The 23,390-nt window shown below is 31.3% G+C and overlaps 2 protein-coding genes across 2 annotated transcripts in view; one reads left to right on the forward strand and one right to left on the reverse strand.

Annotated features, from left to right (window-relative positions):
* Positions 1 to 23,390, reverse strand: part of LOC129961013 (circumsporozoite protein-like) — a 290,038-nt gene that overhangs the window by 101,566 nt on the left and 165,082 nt on the right. The window lies entirely within an intron of this gene.
* The window catches only part of LOC129961012 (uncharacterized), a 34,742-nt gene that overhangs the window by 3,018 nt on the left and 8,334 nt on the right, over positions 1 to 23,390 (forward strand). The window contains exons 2-3 of the mRNA XM_056074803.1: positions 18,448 to 18,882; positions 21,541 to 21,646. Of these exons, the coding sequence (XP_055930778.1) occupies positions 18,456 to 18,882; positions 21,541 to 21,646 (533 nt within the window). The 5' untranslated portion in view covers positions 18,448 to 18,455. The remainder of the gene's footprint in view (positions 1 to 18,447; positions 18,883 to 21,540; positions 21,647 to 23,390) is intronic.

Raw genomic sequence — 23,390 nt, forward strand, 5'->3', positions numbered from 1 at the left:
AATCCCAGTTCTGCAAGGCTATTAGAAGAAAATGAAACAAAGTATAACCTTGTTTTTAATCGGAAATTACAAATAACAACTTAAAATTTAAATTCAACACTATTATAAATGTCTATTATAAACACTTCCTAAAATAAGAACGATATCAAAGCGATACGGTAACTCATTCCATATTCTTTCAGCATCTGTGATGTTATTCTTCGATAACCAGCAGATACGCATTTTTTTTTTTTTTTAATCAGCGTCAGTTGGTAGCGGGGAATAAAACACCTGCTGTTTGAATTTGCCCCACAAAAGAAAAATAAATTAAGTACAGTAGACTCCCGATTATCCGCGGGCGGGTTATCCGCGCCTGCCGCACAAAGTTTTTTTGTTTGTTTTTTTGACTGATTTTTTAAAAAAGGTGCAGTTTTACAGTTATGCTTTTGTAATTACATAATACATTACAGTATTAAAACAGTACATATGTATTAATTTTTCTGTGTATCCTTGACGCCCCACGTAAATACAAAGCACTTTTCTGTTTTCATTAACAAAATGCATTTTAGGTTAGTTTTGAGTGATATACTAAAATATTAAGCGTTAGTTAAACATTTCTTGCTGTTTATTTTACGTTTTATTGTACATTTTTCAAAGTTGGAATGACTGTTTTCTTACTTGCTATACCCGTTTTTAGCTTTTTTCGGATTATCCGCGATTTTTGTTATCCGCGGCGGCCGCGCCACCCAATTCCGCGGATAATCGGGAGTGCACTGTATTACCATACACGCGTACTGCATTCTTTCAAAGCTTCACACCAGGCATGTAGAAGCAGCTGAGTGGGTCGGAACAGCAGAGTTCCAAGCCACATTTTTAAACTTCTGAGATATATCGATTTGAAAGTTAAATCAAGTATTGAAATCAAAATATATATCATAAATAGGGATTGCAATATCGAACCAAAAGTGCAATACCGGTATTCGGTATTTTTACATCTTAATACCGGGATACCGGTTTTAATACCGGTAGTACAAATTTTTTAAAAAAGAAAGAAAACACAGGTGTTTCTTTGTTTTATTTGCCAGTTTTATTAGAGAGTGCAAATATCACAAAAATTATTTGTAACCTATAAATTATAACAGTATATAAAGAGTCACAAAAAAGTAATGGAACATCTTATTTATTTAAATCACAAAAAATTGTAAATATCACTATTCAGTCCATGGTACTATTACAAATTTTTAAAATATTATCTTAAAAAACATAATGTATCAGTTGTACTGTCATTAAGCCTGGAACGTAATTTTGTGCAAAAATTACCAGCTGTCGAAAACGCTCTTGGTGTCACGCTAGTTGCATCTACGGACAATACCACCAACTAGTACTAGCTAACAGTACAACCAACTAGCAGCTACGCTAGTTGGTGGTACTGTTAGCAATATACTTTTTCCAAGTATTTACCTCTAAATCACGCATCTTCAAAAAAAATCGATTTTTCGTCGGATGATTTTGGATATAGCTGATTTCTGTATTGTATTTTGGCTTGTTGAATTTTTTTTATTTATTGCTAATTCTAATTTTTGTTCAAGAGACAATTCTTTTTCCCTATAAGTTTGTGGGTAAAAAATTTTAAGAAAATTTATTATAAACTTGATCAGATTTGAATTGGTTAGTCTCTTCTATTTTTCATTTTCATTTTAAAAATCATTATAATTATGTAAATACCGTAAGACATTTTCTATTTTGGTATACCTTTCTTCTGTGCGATTTTTCGATGTAATATATAATTCTTCAGATAGTGACGTGTGCTGTTCTTTCAGTGACTGAAACATGAAATTTAATGTTGCATTAGCTGTTAATAAATTTGAATCTCTCCGATATAATGCTTCAATAGTCAGTTTTATTGGAAGTAGAGAGGATACAATTCTGGATATTAAGTCGAATTCACTATCTTAAAAATTAATTTGCAGATTTAAGTCGATTATTGCTTTTTGTATTGGATTTCTCAGTTTCAAAAATCGTTCCATCATTAGGAATAAACAATTCCAACGTGTTTTAGAACCATATATTAACATATATTCTGTTTTATTTTCAGTTAGTATACATTTTTGAAATATGGCATTTTTTGTTGGGGAACGTTTAAATATCTTAACAATTTTTCAACTTTATAAATTATAGGAAGGAATTCTGATGGATTAATATTTCATTCCCATTAGCAATATCTTCTTCAGCAATTACATTGTCATTATCTTTATTGTCAATAACATTCTCAATCTCTTCAAAGTTGGAATCCGAAATTTCTATATACACAGTATTCGACTGTTCTTTATTTTTTTGATATAATACATCTATTACTCCAAATTGAATTCCATGAGTATAGCACAATTGCTGATTTGCACAATGAACTTTCCAACTTTTTTAATAACTGTTACTCCATCAGTCGTTATGGATACAATATCTACTTTCAAGGATAATCCATGTTTCGCTACTTTAGATATAAGCACTTCCACACATTTTTCGGCTGGCATACTTCCCGAGACATGTGTTAGTCCTAAATTTCCCCATTTTTTTTTCTGAATTAATATTTATATTTAAACAGCGTCAATTTCTTTAACTTGACCATTCATCAAATGTAAGACTAAATTTTTCACCATTTACTTTTAATTGTATTAGCTCGTTTCAAAGAATTGCGAACACCGTTACTGTAGTTTATAACAGTTCTTATGGTGTTAATCGATGTTGGTAGATTTTTAAAACCTCTGGCGGATAGTGATTTTCTTAAATCAATAGAAGTGCAAAACACTCGAAATGGCAAACCATCCAATGCCGTCATTTTACTTATAATTTCATCCAAATTATATTTTTTCTTTTCAAATAATCTAAAATCTCTAATGGCTTGGGCTTAGAAATTGTGCTTAAATTTGTATCTTCATCGCAATTAGATTCTTTCCTCTTTAACAAATTTGTATCATGTTTCGTTATTAAATGTGTATGGAGTCCACTTGTACTTCCTCCGTTCACTTTAATGACTCTTGAATATTTTTTACATTGTGCCACCATATTCTTTTCGTCATATAAATAATGAAACCAAACCGAAGTATTATCAACTGATTTTTTTATGTTCTTAAAGTTTTTCTTATTCATTATTATGGATTATTATTTATTAACATATATATAATAAATCTGAAAAATATTTTGAATTCTAAAGTATGATATGCAAATACAGTGTGAATAACAAAGTTACCAATTCAAAAGACACGTGAAAGTAGCAGAAGTCAGGAATAAAAATGTCTTAGTTTATGACATTTCCCCAATTTTTCTTGTTTTAACAGGAACAACAACCAACTTCTTATAGTAATTATGGTAGATTGATTGAATGTAATCTAGAAATTTTAAAACGTCTTTAATTTTATTTTTCTAAATTGTATTTGGAGCATTGTATTTTTCTGCAACTTAAAAACAATTGCATTTTCTTCTTTCTTGTTCTATATTCCTCGAATTCTCGTTATTTAATATATGTATCCTTCTCCTTGGAAATGGGACATAATGATAAAATAACGCATTGTACTGTTGTGTTAAAATTAATTGCATGCATTGTTGGCTCTTCACTATTAACTTTATATATTTTAAAAATTTATAATAATGATATTAATAATGAACTTGAAAATTTTTGATCAATTATAATTTTCTGAGCACATTATAATGGAAATATCATGTAATAGTTAATTATGAAATATTATAGAACAAAAACAACAATGATTGTGAAATATGTACAAATCACTTTTATTTTAGTCAAAATAATACCAAACCACAAAAACATATTTTGACTTTTCTAAATGGCTGAAAGTAACTAATATCGAAAACAAAACAATTTTATGAATAATAAAACAATATGCCTATTACAGATGCATAAAATATCTCATAAACATTATATACATGAAATAAAAATTACTATCACTTCAATAACATTATAATAAAATATTTCGAGTGAAAATAATGCCAAGCCACATTTATTCCATCTCAATTTCAGCAGATAAAAATTTTTTTTTTCTGTAAGTTGATAATCATTATCAAAGTGTTCATTTATATAAGAATCATCTGAATTACTATCGGCATTCATTTTCTCCTGTTTTAAACGGTTTTATCCTAAACTCTTGCTGCTGCTTAACACTTTCTTCTCCCTAAAAAAGTTCTAAAAACAACCGAGACAAGAATGAAATGTTTGACATATGTTGCCACCTAGTAACATTAGAAACAAAACATATGCATATTATTATAATTATTATAATTTAATACATATTTCGTAACACTGATGTAAACAATTAAAATTGTGCAAACAATTTACATTTGATAAAAGTAAAAACATAAATGTCTTTTCCGTCAGAATCGTATTTCATTATTTTGCTCACTTCACCTTTCGTAACACTATTATAACAAATGTTATTTCGCAACACAATTATAACAATTGTTATTTCGCAACACAATTTCGTAAGCAATTATATTCTTTAGCTGGAAACGTGAGTCCTGATCGAAATCACCAATTAACTACCTATTACTTGAATGGAGAGTTGTCTTCTCAATTTTACAAAAGATTTAATTGAGAGGTAATATTTTTCCAAAGACCGAAAAATGTTTTTTTACAAAGATATTAAGTAAATCCAATTCCTATTTCTCGCCATATAATTAAAATGAGCAATATCTTCTATGCCCGGTTTCATATTTGTTATTAAAACCAAAATGTGAAGAAAGACTAGCTTGTGATCAGTGTTCTGTAAGTTATGAAACAATTTTGAATATATTATTCATTGATAGAAGTCCGTACAAGCCTTAAAAATTGGAAATGGATCGAATAAATGTAAACTTTTCTCTAGTTCAGTAATATATTGATTTTTCGTTTTCATCAAAGTATTATATTCATTTCCTTAGTATATTAATGTCTATTTTTATTCATATATTCGATAGGTCTTTGAATATTAACAGAATTCGAAAAATGATAAATTTTAGATATACTGGCTTAAATTTAGAAATCAAAAATTAAACATTATTTCAAACAGTAATGCAATTATTTTTTACATGTTTGTCTTTCTGGTCCTCTTTTGTCATTCCGTTCACTGTCCACAATTAAAAGTAACGATGTCCAATTCAAAATGCTGCTACAGAATGGGAAATAAATATAATTAAAGTACTTGTTTAACCTTAAACTTTTACTATCCAAGCCTAGTTCTTCTTTTATTGTATTGAAAGAGGACAAAAACTATTTGATTTTTCCTGTTTATAATTCAGTTGAACAAGACTGCCATTTTATGCAATATATCCTTTATAAAGTTAGCCTTTAAAACTTAAATCTATATGTGCTACTGATCATATTTTGTTTGAAAAATTCTCTTCAGTACTAACTCATCTTCAGTGAACTGTAGCTATATACCAATTGGGCTGAAGATTTTATTACCGAAATTGTCCAGAAATGCGAGTTAGGAGTGACATAACAAGGTTTTCATCCACATGTAAGATGCATGATTATAAAAATTAAGCATTCTGTTTGATTTTGAAGAAGGAATCAATATGAAAGGATTAAGCGAAAACAGGAAAGAAACAAAGCAGTTTTATTCCATTGTTTTATTTATTTAATTTTTCTCGATAATAATTATATTTATCAAGAGGGTAATTTGAAATATCATGTAGGATTGATCTTGGAAGGTTTTTTAAAGAGGGGGAGGGGGAGGTATTTCCATTCATGCATATTTTACTTCAGATGTTTTTTTTGTATGATGGGGAGAGTCTGGAAAAGCTGCTACCAATGCGAGTAGTTTGTCTAACAGATATCCTTTCGACTGCATTTGGTTAAGAATTTCTCTTTGATTTAACTGGCAAAGAAATCATCTTATCAATGTTCAATAGATTCAAATACATTTGTGTGATTTTCTTTAATTTCGAAATTGTTGTATTTCTCTAACTTGCTAAAAATCTTCCTATTTGTATACTGATGCAACCAAATTTGTAATATCCTTTTAAAAAAACATAGGCCGGAATGAACGAAAGCAGCTTTCATTTATATAGTTTTATTTTAATGAAATAGGATTGGGATCCGAATACTTTTAACAAACCTTTGGTTATTTTTATTTATTTTTTTAGATTTGAAAAAGGGCTATTAGTGAAAAAAATTATTTCGCATTTTCGAAATCTTTATTTTTGAAACATTGCGATTTACGTTATTTAAAAGAGCATCTTAAACATAAACCTATAGGAGTGGTTTAATATAGAAAGGAATATCTATACTTTAAATACTAAAATTTTGTACTAAATTTTATCCATCTAGCTCTTTAAGTTTTGTCGTTGTTGAGTTTACTTGCACTCGGACAGCTAGACAGAGAAACTTCCTTTCGATGGTATCCGATCAAAATTTGATAAAAATCTACAAACTTGATCTAAACATCACCTTCCAAATTTCCCCAGCTTAACTCAAAGCTATCATGATCTGATCTGCTATCATGATCACTGACAGATAGACATACAGAATTAAAAAATGTATCAGGGAGGCTAAAATAAGAAGAATCATCAAAATCTCGAGTTCGAATTTTTTTACGATTACAGTACTTTCGCTTAGTATATTTTGTATGCCAGAAAGTAGAAAAAATTAGGGTTTAAATTAAATAATTCAGACATCGATTCAAAAAGTGTTGAGACTTCATTCCTGGCGAAATCTTGAATCGCTTCATCGAACGCGTGAACTATTTCTTTCTTTTACATGACCAACTTCTATTTTGCTCTAATTTTCACGGATGGGTAACATATCTTAGCCTTGTCTACATAAACATTATCCTCCTTTTTTTTCTTCTTTTTACTTCGGTTTGATTTTAAATGATTTGTTTTATATATCGTAATGAAAATAATCTACTATCTAGCTGTAGTATGAGAAAGCAGGAGTTTTTTACAAATATCGGTTTTGTATTTTTATTTCATTTTATGATTATTTTTTTTTATTTTTTCAGTTTTTTGTGTTTACAATAAAAGTATAATTTACTATTTTACATATTAGGATCATCTCATAAGCATTACATGATTTTTTTAAATGTATATCACCATTTCAAGATGGATCACATTAAAAAAAAATCGGATTCACCATTCACAGTGAATGCTTCTGTAATTTTTTTTTATATTGATGATTGAAAATATTGGATTAGGTTATCTTGATTTAAAACGATGTGGCTAATATCATGCATTTAATATAATTAGCAAAACTAAGGAAACCGTCCTCCAATCCCAATCACTGATTCTATTCCGCCATTTTTTTTTTTTTTAGCGAGAGCTTATGATCCCTAGATAAATCGCCAGTCGTTATTTGATTCCTTCTCTCTAACACCCTCAACTTCCGTGAAAAATCTCAAAAATACTACGTAACTGTGCCTTCTCTGTAAGCAAAAACGTTGATAGAGTCACCCTAGCTACAAGCACTGTTCCGGTTTCACCAATTTTTATGTCTTATAAAAGTTATGTTGCCTAGACTCATAATCAATGGTCGTCCTTCCCCCTAAATATCGAGATAAATCTCAAAAACATTATTTCACTGTACATTGTCTATGGGGTGGGACTCTCACATCTCAACCAATGTACCGCTTTGTCAAATTTTATTTCATATAAAAGCTCTTATTTCCTGCATATGTCATCAATGGTTGCCTGCCCCTCCATTTTCGAGAGAAATCTCAAAAACACTACGTCACTACATTTTCTATATGAACAAAAACATTAACAAATTTCCTAACTAATGTCATTGAAAATATTTCGACAGTTTTTATTCCATATAAAAATTCATGACCTCTGGATTTATCTTAGTGGGTCACCTCCTCTCTTATTCGCCTCATTTTTTTTTAGAATATATCCTAAAATAACATTTTTAGCCATTAGCTTCAACAACCAGAGCGTATTCACTAATTTCAAGTACAGTTCACTAATCAGAATGCTGTATATTTATTTTGAAAATATAATTTAAAATAATATTTTTGGTTGTCCTGATACGATACAATTCATCAGAGTTAGCTAACAAGACTAAATTAATATTATTAAAATGTTGGGAGAATAGTTGATCACCAAGTCTTCTAGTTATTCGTTAACTATTATCTGAAACTTTTATTTTGTTATTGCTCATGTACCTCATTTATATGTATACTCATAAATAATGTTGCAGAATATTTTTACAGTGGATATGGGTTCACCGGATGACAGAATTTTAATAAATATTAACTCACAAATTTAGTTTGGGGATTTTACATCTGCATATCTAAAACAAAGTAGTAAATCGTGTTAGTTACACCATTTATAACTCAAGAACGGCTGTACCATTTTAATGATATTTGGTTTTTTTTGGGGGGGGATTCGTCTCAGCCCCGATTAGTAGAATAACCATTAAAATATCGTAAAAGTCTATCTAACCAAAAAAATATCGTAAAAAAAAATAATAAGGGTGTATCGTAGTTTAAACCTCTTCTTTGCCGTTGGCGATAACGCACCAAAGCTGGCAACTCCCGTTTTCTCTACTCTAGGACTCCTACAACCCCCGATAAACTATCGGGGGTTGTGGGACTTCTCCGAAAAACATGGCGTCAGCTCTTGGTTGGCGAGTTGGCGATTTTTGAAAAGTGCGCCAATCAGGAGGTTAAACTACGATCTCACCAAAAGTAATCTTGATGTTAGGTATATTTTTTTATTAGTTGGTAACACTGCAACAACTGTCAAGTAGGTCAAAACTACTAACTAAATAATTTGTTTTGTTTTTACCAATTTAATGACTGAGCTTCGTAACAATATTAAAAACATTTTAATAGATTGAGAATTGAACTATGCTATTACCGTACAGCATTTTCTTAGTAAACTGTAAGATAAATAATCGCAATTCATTCAAAACGATAATTATTAAATATCCGTGTGCACGCCAAAGTATTTTTCAAACTTCTTAAACAAAATGCAGAATTTCAGTATACTCTGTAAATCAGTGATCCATTAACACGTGGAACTCATCATATATCATTAAAACGTGGAACTCATCATATATCATTAAAACGTGGAAACCATCATATATCATCATATCATATAAAACGTGACTCACATAAACGTGGAACTCATATAAAATAAAATATCTTATTTCCGATAAACATCTCCGTGCACACGTGTAATAAAAAAATTCAAACATACGATAATAATATTTGATCCGTTGCAACGTATCAAATTTATTCTACTCATTAAAAAAAATTCTGGAAAGTGATACCTTTTTTCTGAGACACGTTTCCGGATAGGATCATAAACAATTCGAACATTTGACTTCGAAACATTACAATTTAAAAATAATTGCCGCTACTAAAGAATAAAATATTATGAATCTGTAGAGACTAGATTCTAGTGTCCCAGGATACTTTTCCAGTTATTCGATTGGCAGACGATTTTCAGCTCGGTTTTGCTTCAAAATGAACTGTGACTGTGACAATTTAAATTCATTTCTTTAACTTCGATGGTGGTCTTTCGAATGGAATATTATTTGCAATTTTCCGTTGCGTATTTAAAAATGACTTTTTATAATTCATTATTGTTTCTTTAAAAAGCTGAAAAAATTGCAACAGCGACATAATCTTCGGCGCGATGCTTCAAGTGTTGATTTGAATCGAGCAGCGTTTCTATACGATTGCACAATTCCTCATACCGTTGCTTTTGGCCACTGTTCGTGTGAGATCGTGTAATACTTATTTTTGTAGTTTTATTGAATTTTTTTCCCCTTATATTATTATAACAAGTCAAGTATGATTAAAATCTGAACAGCCGTTCTTGATTTATAAATGGTGCAACTGAACAGTTCATTGATTATTAGGCGTTACGAAGTTCGCCGGGTCAGCTAGTGCTATATAAAGAAGAGAGAATATATACATAGCTTTTACACATATAAATAGTATTTATATCTAAATGGTAACATATAAGAAACATAAATCTGAAGAAGGAAAATTATTTCAGTTTTGAGATTAATGATTCTGCAATAAATAAATAAAATAAAATACAAAAACTAGTATTCATCATGTAAAACGAAAGCTTGTGTCTGCTTGCATTATGTAAGTTTTTTCTTTAACTAACTAGTTTACAATTTCACCTCTATCTTTGACATCATAAATGCGCTGATTTGCTTCAAGAAACACAACTCTTTTATTTATGGTTCAATGACCTTTTCGATATATCTCCAAAATATTTGTAATTGTATTTGACTGTGTTGTTTGTAAATTTATATACTGCCATAATCGTATATAAACATGTGAATAATAATAAAAGTGTGATAGTTTCGTTCATTGTAATGATATTTATCGAATATTATTTCAATCACCATTTACTGTCTTAGTTTTATTTATTGTTTCGTTTATCAGCAAAGAATATCTGCCAATATATATATATATATATATATATATATATATATATATATATATATATATATATATATATATATATATATATATATATATATATATATATATGAGAGAGAGAGAGAGAGAGAGAGAGAGATAAAGATAGAGAGACTTACTACAGCTGTCATTTACAGCAACTTAAATTGAATAAAAAAAGTCCTGGATCAAAGGAGTTTGAAATAATACCACCTATAAATAATTGAATCAAGCATAGTAATGAATCAAAATAATTGAATATTATTTTTATAATTAATTACTATGGTTGAACGCGTTTTGCAATGTCATGTCATGCATGGCTACGCTCGTGGACATAATTTAATTTTTTTTTGAAATCACTCATTACTGAATAAAATCTTTTTTTTTTTCTTTTTCAAATTTAATTTCCCACTCTAACAATACCATCCTTATATTGCCAATTGAAATTGAAAAACAGTACTTTTAAAACAGAATTTTATTTCGGCCCGCGAATTCGAACAAACAAAGAGGCACTTTGGAGCCTTTCGCGACTACATTATTCTTTAAGATAAAATTTAATTTTCCAGAACGTAATGCAATTGCAGACTTTAAATTTTTACCAATTATTTTTCCTGTTTAATACATATTTAAATAAAATTCCAAAATTTGCAAAAAAAAAAAAAAAAAAAGTAAAGCATTTTCCGAAATTTACACTTTTTATGAATTTAGTTTTGACCTAATTAATCTATCTTAATGCACAACAGTTCATTTTATAGATTTTATAATAACTATTATTTTCTTGAATATATTTTTTTCCTCTCAGATTTGTATCCTTTTATTTAATACAAAAAATAATATTTCAAATTCCCTCACCTCCTTATTTGGTGGGATATTCGAATATAAACTTAGAAGCCCGTTTTGGTTAGCCAACCTAACAACTTAAAGCAGTAATGTTGTTGTAATGTATTTTTTCCATATTTTGATAGTTTTCATGACAATTCGATGGGACAAAGAGTGTCAGAGTGTGGTGCATCTTGCAGTTATTCTGGTAATTTTATTCTATATAACAAAACATTATAACTGAGTTCTCATCTCTATTTGATGCGCGTAAAATCGTGTTCAATATTTCTTATTGTCTTTAATTTAATTTTATTTGTTTCATGCTTGTAAAAATACATTTTGCAATCGGAAGTGCCCGATGACGTGACGGGGCCTCTAAAAATGCCAAAATTACGATAAAGCTGTTTTTATTGTTGTTGTTGTTGCTAATCTCCGTGACCTGACTTAGTCAGACCAAATCCAAAAATCCGTTGACAAGAAGAAAGTCAAAAACGAGGAAAGGAGAAGAATAAATTTCTCTCCAAAGAAGTCCTAAACAGCCTAGAATATGTTCAGCAGAGGCCTGATGTTGGCAGCATTTCGGGCAAACAGGGTAAGATTTTTCACCCTGAGAAAAGAAAAGACATTTAAGGTGGCCACTGGCAAGGCGCGATAGGCAAGTGTTGGTTTTTCTATCACAAAGAAGAATTAAGGATTGGCCCGGCTTATTGGTCCTACACCTGTCATGAGTAGGGGGTACCATCCAATTCTTCTTATTTAGGAATTTCGCCTGAGAGAAGAGTTCTAAGTAAGTGAGTGCAGCAGAAGATGAAGTCGCTAGGCTGCTTCCTTTCTTTGCAAGACTGTCTGCTATTTCGTTACCAAGTAGATCCACATGAGATGGGATCCACTGGAAATGAATATCATGTTGGAGTGAAATCAGCTTCAACTTCTGAAGAATAGACAAACTTGCTTTATCTCCAACATAGGTCCAATTGTTAAGGTGTTCCATTGAGCTGAGGCTATCAGTAAGAATCCAAAGGTTCTTATAATTATTTTCGTGTAACATGGTCTTAAGTCCCTCATCAATTGCTAGAAGTTCTCTTCTAAAAACGGAACAGATGTCTGGATTTCGTTGGCATAGAGAAAAACTAGACTGAGGAGTTACAATATAGATGCCACTACCTGCAAAATTGTCGATTTTGCTGCCATCAGTATACAATTTTAATGTCACATTTAGAGATGTTATTAATGCCAAGGCCCATTGTTCTGACGCATTTTCCTTTTTAAAGCTGTTTTTACAAGGTTTTATTATGCTTGAATATTTCATGCTTCTAAAGACCGAATTTTGTATTTTTTATTCATTTCCTGATGGGCTTGAGTTTTAAATTCCGTGTATTTTTTCGCTTCCGACGACAATCGGAATATTTTAATATTTCTGGAGGATGTGATTATCGTCAAATTTGTTATTTAATTGAATTTTGATTCCACACTAGTACAGCCACTTGGTGGAGAATTATAGAAACAAAATGATTACTGGATTTCATAAAATTTGTATTAATGAAAAATAAATTAAACATTAACCGCCTAGAGTGCTCTCCCCAAACTTTCCTAGCACACTTTCTAATAAATGTGTTATTCCAGAGAATGCCTTGTAAGCCAATTGTAGAATGCAGAGAATGCCTATTGTAAGCCAATTCGTAGCATTGGCTTACAATAGCTACGAAATGTTATTATTTGAAGTGAATATTTATTTCAGTCTTTGCGTTTTTGATTAATCGCGTTTTCATATTTCTGAAAATACAGACAGACAAACGTCCAGCCCACTGCTGGATTTGACTCAAACTTTGATAGCTCTCTACACTATAGATGTTAAATCGGTGCAATAAATTTTATTCTTCTAGCTCATATCGTTTTGTAGTTATCGTGTTAATTGAAATTTGAACAGACGGACAGACTGACTTCCGCTGAATGGATTTTGCTCAAAATTTGATAGAAATCTATAATTTTGTTCTAAAGACCGTATACCAAATTTCATCCATCTAGCTCAAAGCGTTATCTTTTGACTTATCTTTGTCACAATCCTCCCGGGGGGCACCTCGAAATGAGGATGAGATGCTTCCGGTATGGTGGTTGGATCTCACCACCCTGGAGGGTACACTAATAGGTGGGGGATCTGACTCCTCCCATCGATGACGGGACGTACTTCCTTCGGGGAGGGTTGTACCGTTGCCGGTGACTGCCCTTAGGACTGAACCACAGTTCCCGCCAATGTTGCTGTTGCGGCGGTCCGGTCATTCAGTTTTTATGGTTTAAATCCGTGTGCCTTCGTGGCGGGTCGGAGAGTTAGATGGCTGATTTATCTTTGTCACAGACAAACATAATAGCGAAAACGTGTTTCTCAAACTCAGTGAGGTCTAAAAGGTGGAGATTCATCGAAATCTCGAGTTCGAATTTTTCGGTGATTACAATACTTTCTCTATACTTTATACATTAGAAAGTATAAAGGGGAAATAATTAAAGAACAATTTAAAGAATTCTTCTTGTTCTGTACATTGATAAAGGTATGTTTTAAAAATTGTTTTTATTAAATTTATTTCTGTGAAATTTAAATTTTTTTTATTGATTTTGTAATAATAATTTAAGTACAAAATAAGTAGCTAAAGTTGAACTAAGCACTTATTTGCTTCCCAGTAACTGATTTGACATTTGTATACGATTTTCTGTTTGAATTATTTACTTTGGTACCGAGGTTTGATTCTGTTTGAATGAATGTCTTATTGAAATGAATTCTGTTGCTAGGGACAACGCACTCGCTATGGAAGTTTTTGGGTGAAACGCAATTAACGCAGGTGAGGTTAAATAAACAAAATAATCAAAATTGTTGGGATGTAAACAAAAATTTCCTTGTAGGCTGCGATAAAAGGAAACATCTGTAATTACCTGTTTTTGTCCTTTCACAACTGTCTGATATCAAAAAGAATACATTGTATGTACTCATAACGTTTAGTTAATTCAAGATTCCTCAAGTCGTTTACAGGTAAAATATGAGATTGCCATTATATTTGCTTAAAATGAGTTAATGAGTTAAATCCATGTATTTTATATACGTATTTTTTTCGAACATTTGATTTAAATTTTGTGTTTTTAATTAATTTTACTCATTTCATGTTTGTAAAATTGGGATTTTATAGTCGATTTTTCATTCCTTTGCTGGTGCTAGAATTTTAAAATTTTATGCATGTATACATTCGCATTTACAATATAATCTTTTAACATTTTCAAACTTTATCAATAGTTACTTGATTAATTTTGTTAAATTTGATTTGATACTAATCAGACAAACTGGAAGTGAATTTAGGAAAAAATTAATTCAAATTTAATTCAAAATTTAATTTAATAACCCATAATATTAATAAATATGAATCATAAAGATTTAAAAAAGTTGAAAATATTATTAAAAAAACTAAAATTAACACGCTAGAAAGAATGTATTTAATTTTTTTAATTTTTTTTTTTATTAAAGTTATTTATAATGTTGCTTGAAGAGGTAATTTACAAAAGATATTTATGGTATCTTCTCCTCAGAGTGTAGTGTGGTGGGTTATCTATACAGGAGTTAAATAGTTTGATATTTATAATGAATTTGGAATAAACAAAATATGAACTAATTTTTGCTATTCCCTAATTTTTAATAATGTTTTTTTCAATGTGAGAATTTTATGCGTTTTCTTTTGTAAACAGCATAAAGTTGCCAATTTTTTTATATTTTCTTGATTTTTTATGCATGCTTTCATAAGGTTAAGAAAACAAACACTCTAATGTTATACAGTATAATTATTTTCTAATAGTACATTTAAGATAATTGCTCTGATTTTTTAATAAATACTATAAATTTTGGTTTTTAGTCTGTAATAAAAAAAGAATTTCTCAGTCCGGACGAAAATTTCAATCGTAATTTCCTTAGTAGAACTATATTAATATTTTACCATTTGTGTGAAAATAATGATTAAAAGCATGCAAATATCGCTGAATAAATTTTGCTGAATAGTTTTCTTTTTTATTGATTTTTTGATGTTTCAGAGCAGGTAACAAAAAATAAATTAACAAATAAATCTTAAACAACTGACGATTGCTTTATGATGTTATTTTTATTATTTTTCAAATAACATATCCGTCGATGTTAACATATATTAATTCTCCATTTTTTTTATAAGTTCTTATTCTGTTACTCTAATTTTATGGTAATCTTTCATTATGCTTGTTTATAAAGTGTTTAAAAATGCTCTTGAGCTGAAGAATTGCGGTTTTTTAAATCAGAAAACGCTGTAGTGGAAATCTTTTTTTTTTGTGTTTATGATATAGAGAGGTTATTTTAATTTTTATTGATTTTCTTTTCACTGTATAAGTGAGATGAAATTGTAAGAGAATTTCTAACAAGCTGATCCATAAAATTATCCACTATATCCATACAATTGCCAAATTCTTAAAGGCTTTTTACTTTGTATATTTTATGTTTGTAAAGATGGAGTTTGTAATAGATTTATCTTTCACTTTTTTAAGTACTGAAGTTCCGAACCCGTACCGCATTTGTTACTTTCGGATGATAAAAAAATATTTTAATAATTTTGGAGCTCAATGAATCAATTAATTTAGCTAAAAACAATATTACACAGCGGTGGCGCCATCTCGGAATGAATTCGAGAAATTTTGAATTTTATATTCCATAATGTTTGTAACCATGTATTATGAAATATATTAAAGTCTAAAGAGTGGAAAATGATAAAAAAAAAAAAAAAAAATAAGAGCTTAGAAACCATTTTATGAGTGCATAAAAGGCAGAAAATAATATTTTTTAATCAAAAAATAAGGAATTAAAACATAGTGTAATCATAAGAAAGAAGTTCTTCAATATTCATGGAATGTTAAAATATATCATACATATGATTAAAATATAAATTTACATAGAGTATTTCAATCAGAATTTTATACTTTTAGAATTTTGTTTTAACATCCATATTTTTGAAAAAAAAAAAATAAAGCAAGAAATTACGAATGTTATTAAAAAGATGAGATCTAAAAATATTAGAAAAGAAACATTGCTAATTCTAATATTTACTTTTTCTTAAATCATATGTAAATTAAAATATTTATTCTTAGAAATCTAGAATTTTAATCGAAGATAATTTTCTTTTCAGTGTTATTTTAAATGACTGTTTAGAATATGGATGAAAACTGAGAGAAATGCAGCCGATATTTAATAGTAATATGCATACGGTATTTAATAGTAATTTGCCGATATTTAATAGTAATTTGCATACGGTATTACAGCAGCACCAAAATAACCAAGATTTGATTCTTGGATTAGGCTTCGGTGTTTTATTCCTCTTTTTTAAAAAGTTACAATGAAAGGAAATAAAAAAAGGTTTAGTTTGGTTTAGTTTAGTTATATTAACGTCCCGTTTGGAGCAACAGTAGGGTTATTTTGGGACCGACCTCGTAATTTTGAACCGCGGTCAGATGACGAGGACGACACCTGAGCTGGTACCCCCCTCTCCACACCACACCACACCAGCGGGAGGACGTTTGGTCAGGACGGATTTAACCTGCAACAGACCCCCTTACACGACGGTTCTTCAGTGGAATCGGGCCTCGAACCTGAAACCCTCCGGTTCCGAAGCCGAGACCTTACCACAAGGCCAAATCAAAAAAACGAAACAAATGTTCCTGGCTATGTTCAGTATATCGCAAAATTAAATTATTTTATTGTCTTTTATGAATATTCCATGAGTAAACCAGCATGAGTGTTCATCCCAAAAGTTTGTCGCATACTTTCTTATAAAAATATTATCCCTCACCCCCGCAAAAAAATTGTGGACTTTCGGTAAGGCAGAGAATTTCTTGCTATGTACGATAATAACGAAATTTTAATCTTTAGCTTTTTTAATAAATCTATCTTGTGATAATTGGCGGGTTTTTTGGCTATTAATTCCAGTTATGCGGTTAATAATATCAGAACCAATGGAAACCAAATCTGACTCAAAACAGCAATAGTAGTCACTAAATCACATACCATACTTGATATATTTAAGTCATTGCGCTTTTGAGCTATCGCATTCATGTGCTTCTGAATATATAGACCGACAGACGGTCAATCGCTTGTTAAAGATGACCTAGATTCAACTCTGGTATGGCCTCTTCAATTTATTTGATAGATGTGTACACTACATATGTTAAATCTGTATGCCGAATTTCATCTATCTAGCTCTCTTCGGCTTTTAGTTATCATGCTAACTTATATTCGAGCAGCCGGACAGACAGACGTCCTCTGAAGGAGTTTCGCTCAAAATCTGATAGAAATCTACAAATTTGTTTAAAGACAATATACCGAATTTCACCCGTCTACTCAAAGGGTTTATGAGTTATCTTTAACAGAGGCAGACAAACACACAAATGAACATGATGTCAGAAATTGTGTCTTTCGTAGGGAGGTCTAAAACTTGGAGATTCATCAAAATCTCGAATACGATATTTTGGCAATTACAATACTTTGTACTTCGTATATGAAAACTTTAAAGCGGCTACTCCGGCCTGCCGAAGGCACACGAAAAACTCTGAATGACTGGATCGCCGCAATAGCAACACTGACGGGTACTGTGGTTGAGTCGTAAGGGCCAACACCGGCCACAGCACAACCCTTCCCTTGAGAAGTACATCCGTCATCGATGGGAGGAGCCAGACTCCCACCTTTTTCTGCACGCACCAGGGTGGAGAGAACCAACCACCATGCCGGAAGCTTCTCATCTTCAATTGCGGGGTGTCCTCCCCCAGTGTGAGGTCGTATATGGGGAAGTCAACCAACTGACTCTTCGACCCGCCACGAAGGCACACGGCTTTAAACCATAAAGCTGAATGACCGGACCGCCACAACAGCAACACTGGCTGGAAATGCGGTTGAGTCCGAAGGGCCATCACCGGTACAACCCTCCCAGAAGGAAGTACGTCCCGTCATCGATGGGAGGAGTCTGATCTCTCACTTATTTGTGTACCCTCCAGGGTGGCGAGATCCAACCACCATGCCGGAAGCATCTCATCCTCATTTCGAGGTGCCCCCCTCCCCGAGACACGTCATATAGGGGGAAGTAAAAAATGAATGTATCAACTTAAAACAATGTAGGAAAACTTTGTATTCTGCGAGATAAATTATCATGCTTTTATGACTTATTACAAGAATTAAATTTGTATCTTAATTTTATTTCAGGATCTACTATGCTGGAAAGACCGTTACTTCAGCGAATATACTACTTGAGATCGCAATGCCCAAAGATCAGTCCTATTTGTTGTGGGCATGGACTTCAAGTGCGGAGCGTCAGTTCAAGTAAGGGAGGTGCCGAAGAAAATGGCTTTAAAAAGAAAGGTAACTTGAATTTTCCAGAAAAGACTGTCACTGTATATAGTTGTGAAAACATTTACGATAAATGGAAGAAGGAACGGACCTTTTATCGTATTCCTAAAAGCGGCATCTACGCTACAATGCGCTACATCGATACCTTGGAACAAACCGAAAAGACTAAAGGTAAACGCCAAAAGACGGTTTTGATCATTCATGGAATTCCTGGTAATTATGGAATCTTTAGTTCCCTCATCAAAGCTCTAAGTGATAATGGAGTAAGAGTTGTTGTGCCAACTTTTCCTCGTAAGTTTTATTTTTATTTTATGTGATTTTGTGTGGGTGTCTGTAATTGTCAGATGCAAGGCAAAAATGAAAATTTTTGCATTTTATCATGTTTAAGTAGGTCTCTAAAATAATCAATAATTATTAAAGAGTTTTATGGCAACAGTTTAAATATGGTGCAGTTTCCAAAAGATTTTATTTAGTCTTGTGCTGTTGTCATTGGGATAGGTATCAAATAACCAATCATTTTTTATGGCTTTTGCAACTTAATGTTAACTAATAAATAATTTTCTGGATTGATTATGCTTCTGTTGTAAACAGGGTTCAGATATAAATGCTTTTACCAAACCATTTACAATAAATAGTTTCTATGGAATAAAAAAGTAACTTAAAGTCCAAATAATACACCAGGTTTTCTAAAGAGAGCATTTTTTATGCAAGCACACTTTTATAAGACTAAAACATAGCATAAACACACAAGAATTAAAACATCGAACTACGAGGCTATTGTTAAGACCTGCTTGTCAGGAATTGAATAGTTCTTCTTAAGCTGTGGGAGAAGAGGAACAAAGAATGGTGGTTGGTGAAACCCTGGATTAAGACACAATAGCTTCATTTGAAAATCTTTTTCTATATAATTCGAAAGATAGGCATTCGATAGTGGTGAATCGAAGAGAGCAGTGGACTGTACTTTTGCTTAAACTTCTTTATACACTCCTTTTGCGGTGTGTAGTTCATATAATACAAGGCTGATTGCGGTTGGCTTTGTTAAGCCTTACAAACTGAAGTTGTTTACAGCTTCTGCTGGGGCTGGGGAGCCGATGCGGGTCAACGTTCTAATGAACCCCTGAAAGACTCGGCCGGAAGGGCGGGTAAAGGGGTTGCCGTAATTTTAAGATTGCCAAGTGTGGCATTAAGCGACATTCGCTAAACAGAAAATATGAAATAATTTTGAAATGATTTTTTTTTTCTTCCTTATCGCAAACGTTTATTCATCCTCAGATTCTACAGAAGGGAACTGTATTTTCATACTCACGTCCTTGTAACCATTAGGGCCACTTAACTTTTTTATGGGCATGACGAGGCAATTTTATTTACATCAGAAAAATTACAGATAGAATAGTAGCAATAGGTATTTACAGAAATTACAAACATGCATAACAAGAAAAATTGATAAAAATTTGTAACTTATCTAAGATTATAATAAATAGATCTATACTTTGAATTTTAAAAAATCATTAGCTCTGTGATTATTACACTTTTCATCATAGCATGGTAGATAAAAAAGCAGTGAAAAAATAATGTAAATTCGAATAACAATTTGATTAATAGTTGCAAACAATAAAAACTTATTTTAAAAGATTGCTATGAATGCAGTCAATGATATTGTCTTTGCCTTGGTCATTGAATGAGAGACTCTTAATGATCAGACTAAGGGGGTAGAAAAAAATATCTATTTTTCTTAATAAATTTAATTTTTTTTTTTTTTTTTTTTTTTGCCTGAAGAAGAAGTTTTTGCCGACTCTTTTCAGCCATTCTTGTTCGAAGGTTGGTACTGGTTACTTTCTTTCGGCTATGAAACTATAAAGCATGGCAATGTGGAGTGCCGTGACAATTCTACTATATCTGCATTGGTTACTGTCAGAGAGACTGAACCAACCCTTTAAAGGGCCATTTTTTTTTTCTAATCATATTATGTTAAAATATTTTTAGGCTTGAAATTAGAATAAGAAAAGGAATACATTTACCTTATTAGATAAATTTAATTTGATTAATTAATTAATTTGGTTAATTAATAATTAAGTAACAAATCAAGACACATCATTTTGTCTGAGATAAAGAACTGAAGCATCTAAGTTTCTGACTTACTAAAAAACTTTGTTAGAACTTATGCCAACTTACATAATTTTATACAACGATTGATTTGTATGAAATTCAAATTTGGTGGGAAGCATACTTCCCACGGCCGTAGAAAGGGTAAAGGTAGACAAAGATATAGGGCCGTGTTCAGAGAAGAAAAAAATATCCGCTCTGATGCAGTAGTGGGACGAAGGCAAGATATTGCAAACATTGCGTGTTACACATATTTGGTCAGTTGGTCCGCTTTTTCATTTCTTACGTTGCCTATATCGGCTTTTGCCCATGAAATTTTCGATTTGAAAGGAGGATAATAACATTTTTTTTCTCGCTGTTTGGTTTGTACTCTTAGAATTAGAGGATGTCATAATATTTGCTCTATTGTCGACATGTACTTTAAGAGTGCTATTGTTTGGAAATTTATATGCATATTTATCTTCTTGAAGTGAAGCAAACTTCCTAAAAAGCTACAGGATACATTTCTTAAGGATTTTAGTAGTGTTAGTAGTACTTATTCATTCGAATTATACTTATCTTATGAGAATTTTTTAAATCATTACCTCACACATTATTAGTCATTATCATCATATAGATTATTATAAATCTCTGGATTTTACACCATTGCCAGAAAGAGGAGAATGCTTTGGGTTTCTTGATACTTATTTTTATTAATGTTGTTCTTATTAATATGTTTCTTTTGCCTGTCTGATTTCATAAATAGAACTGTATAAGATAATTATGATACTGGTTTGTAATATACTGTTCATTTTAATTCTACCTTTGTAATTAGATATCTTATTTTTCTGTTTGTTCTATTTTCAGAAACTTTATTTTTGCCTGGAAAATACCAAAAAGAACTGTTTCGACATTCTCTTGAAGAAAAGACTCAAGTTTTCAAAGATTTTTTAAAAGCAGCCAAAGTTTCTGAGTAAGTGTGTTGTTGCAAATGAATAAGCTTCCTAAAAAGTAGTATTTAAAGTAAATACAACTTTTAATTTTTCTAGTAATTAATTAGTTTTTGCAACTAGTGATTTTTTTACTTTTCTTTCTTTTAGTTTTCTGGTAAATAGCCTTGAATATCAATTAAAATCTTTTGATGAAATTGAAGTTCTGCTGAATTTTTAATTACATACGTTATAATAATATGTTCTTTCACAACGTTGTTTAATATGTGATTTCGCAACGTTGTTTAATATGTTCTTTCGCAACGTTGTTTAATATGTTATTTCACAACGTTGTTTAATATGTTCTTTCACAACGTTGTTTAATATGTTCTTTCACAACGTTGTTTAATATATTCTTTCACAACGTTGTTTAATATGTTATTTCACAACGTTGTTTATTTTTATTTTTATCTACATACATAGGATGTTCTGTTATTTCAAAGTTGTAGGAATTATTTAAAACTTAGTTTCATTATATACAGTAGACTCCCGATTATCCGCGAGCGGGTTATCCGCGCCTGCCCCACTAAGTTTTTTTTTTTTTTTTTTGCTTCCAAGCAAAGAGAAAAGGCTTCCAAAGCAAGAAGCAAACACAAATGACTGATTTCTTCAAAAAGATTAGTTTTACAGTTATGCTTTTGTAATTACATAATATATTACAGTATTCAAACAGTACATATGTATTAATTTTTCTGCGTATCCTTGTCGACTCTCGTAAGTACAAAGCACTTTTCTATTTTCACTAACAAAATGCATTTTAGGGTAGTTTTGAGTGATATACTAAAATATTAAGCGTTAGTTAAACATTTCCTGCTGTTTATTTTACGTTTTATTGTGCATAAAACGATTTTTCAAAATTGGAATGACTTTTCTCTTTTGTTGTACCCGTTTTTAGCTTTTTTCGGATTATCCGCGATTTTTGTTATCCGTGGCGGCCGCGCCACCCAATTCCGCGGATAATCGGGAGTGTACTGTACATATGTGCTGTTTTAATACAGTAATGTATTATGTAATTACAAAAGCATAACTGTAAAACTACACCTTTTTGAAGAAATCAGTCATTTGTGTTTGCTTCTTGCTTTGGAAGCATTTTCTCTGTGCTTGGAAGCAAAAAAAAAAAAAAAAAAAAAAAAAACCTTAGTGTGGCAGGGGCGGATAATCGGGAGTCTACTGTACATACAAAAGAGCGTTTTAAACCACTAACCTCAATAGAAAACACACTGTGATGTTTAGGCTTCGTTTCGTTTCGTTTCACCCCCTCCCCCCAACAGAGAATGAATAATGGCTTCCTCTCTGAGCGGAGTGGCCTTCAAATTATTCGTAACACTTTCGCTGATATAGTTATTTTCACGCGCGGAATCAATGAGAACTCGAACCCTCATTTCCTAACCTTTGATCCGTATGAAAACGCAGAGATTTTCAAAGTAAATACAGTAGACTCCCGATTATCCGTGGGCGGGTTATCCGCGCCTGCCGCACTAAGTTTTTTTTTTTTTTTTTGCTTTCAAGAAAAGAGAAAATGCTTCCAAAGCAAGAAGCAAACACAAATGACTGATTTTTTCAAAAAGGTGTAGTTTTACAGTTATGCTTTTGTAATTACATAATACATTACAGTATTAAAACAGTACATATGTATTAATTTTTCTGTGTATCCTTGACGCCTCTCGTAAGTACAAAGCACTTTTCTGTTTTCATTAACAAAATGCATTTTAGGTTAGTTTTGAGTGA

This window comes from Argiope bruennichi, chromosome X2, assembly GCF_947563725.1.
Source record: "Argiope bruennichi chromosome X2, qqArgBrue1.1, whole genome shotgun sequence".
Taxonomy (NCBI): domain Eukaryota; kingdom Metazoa; phylum Arthropoda; class Arachnida; order Araneae; family Araneidae; genus Argiope; species Argiope bruennichi.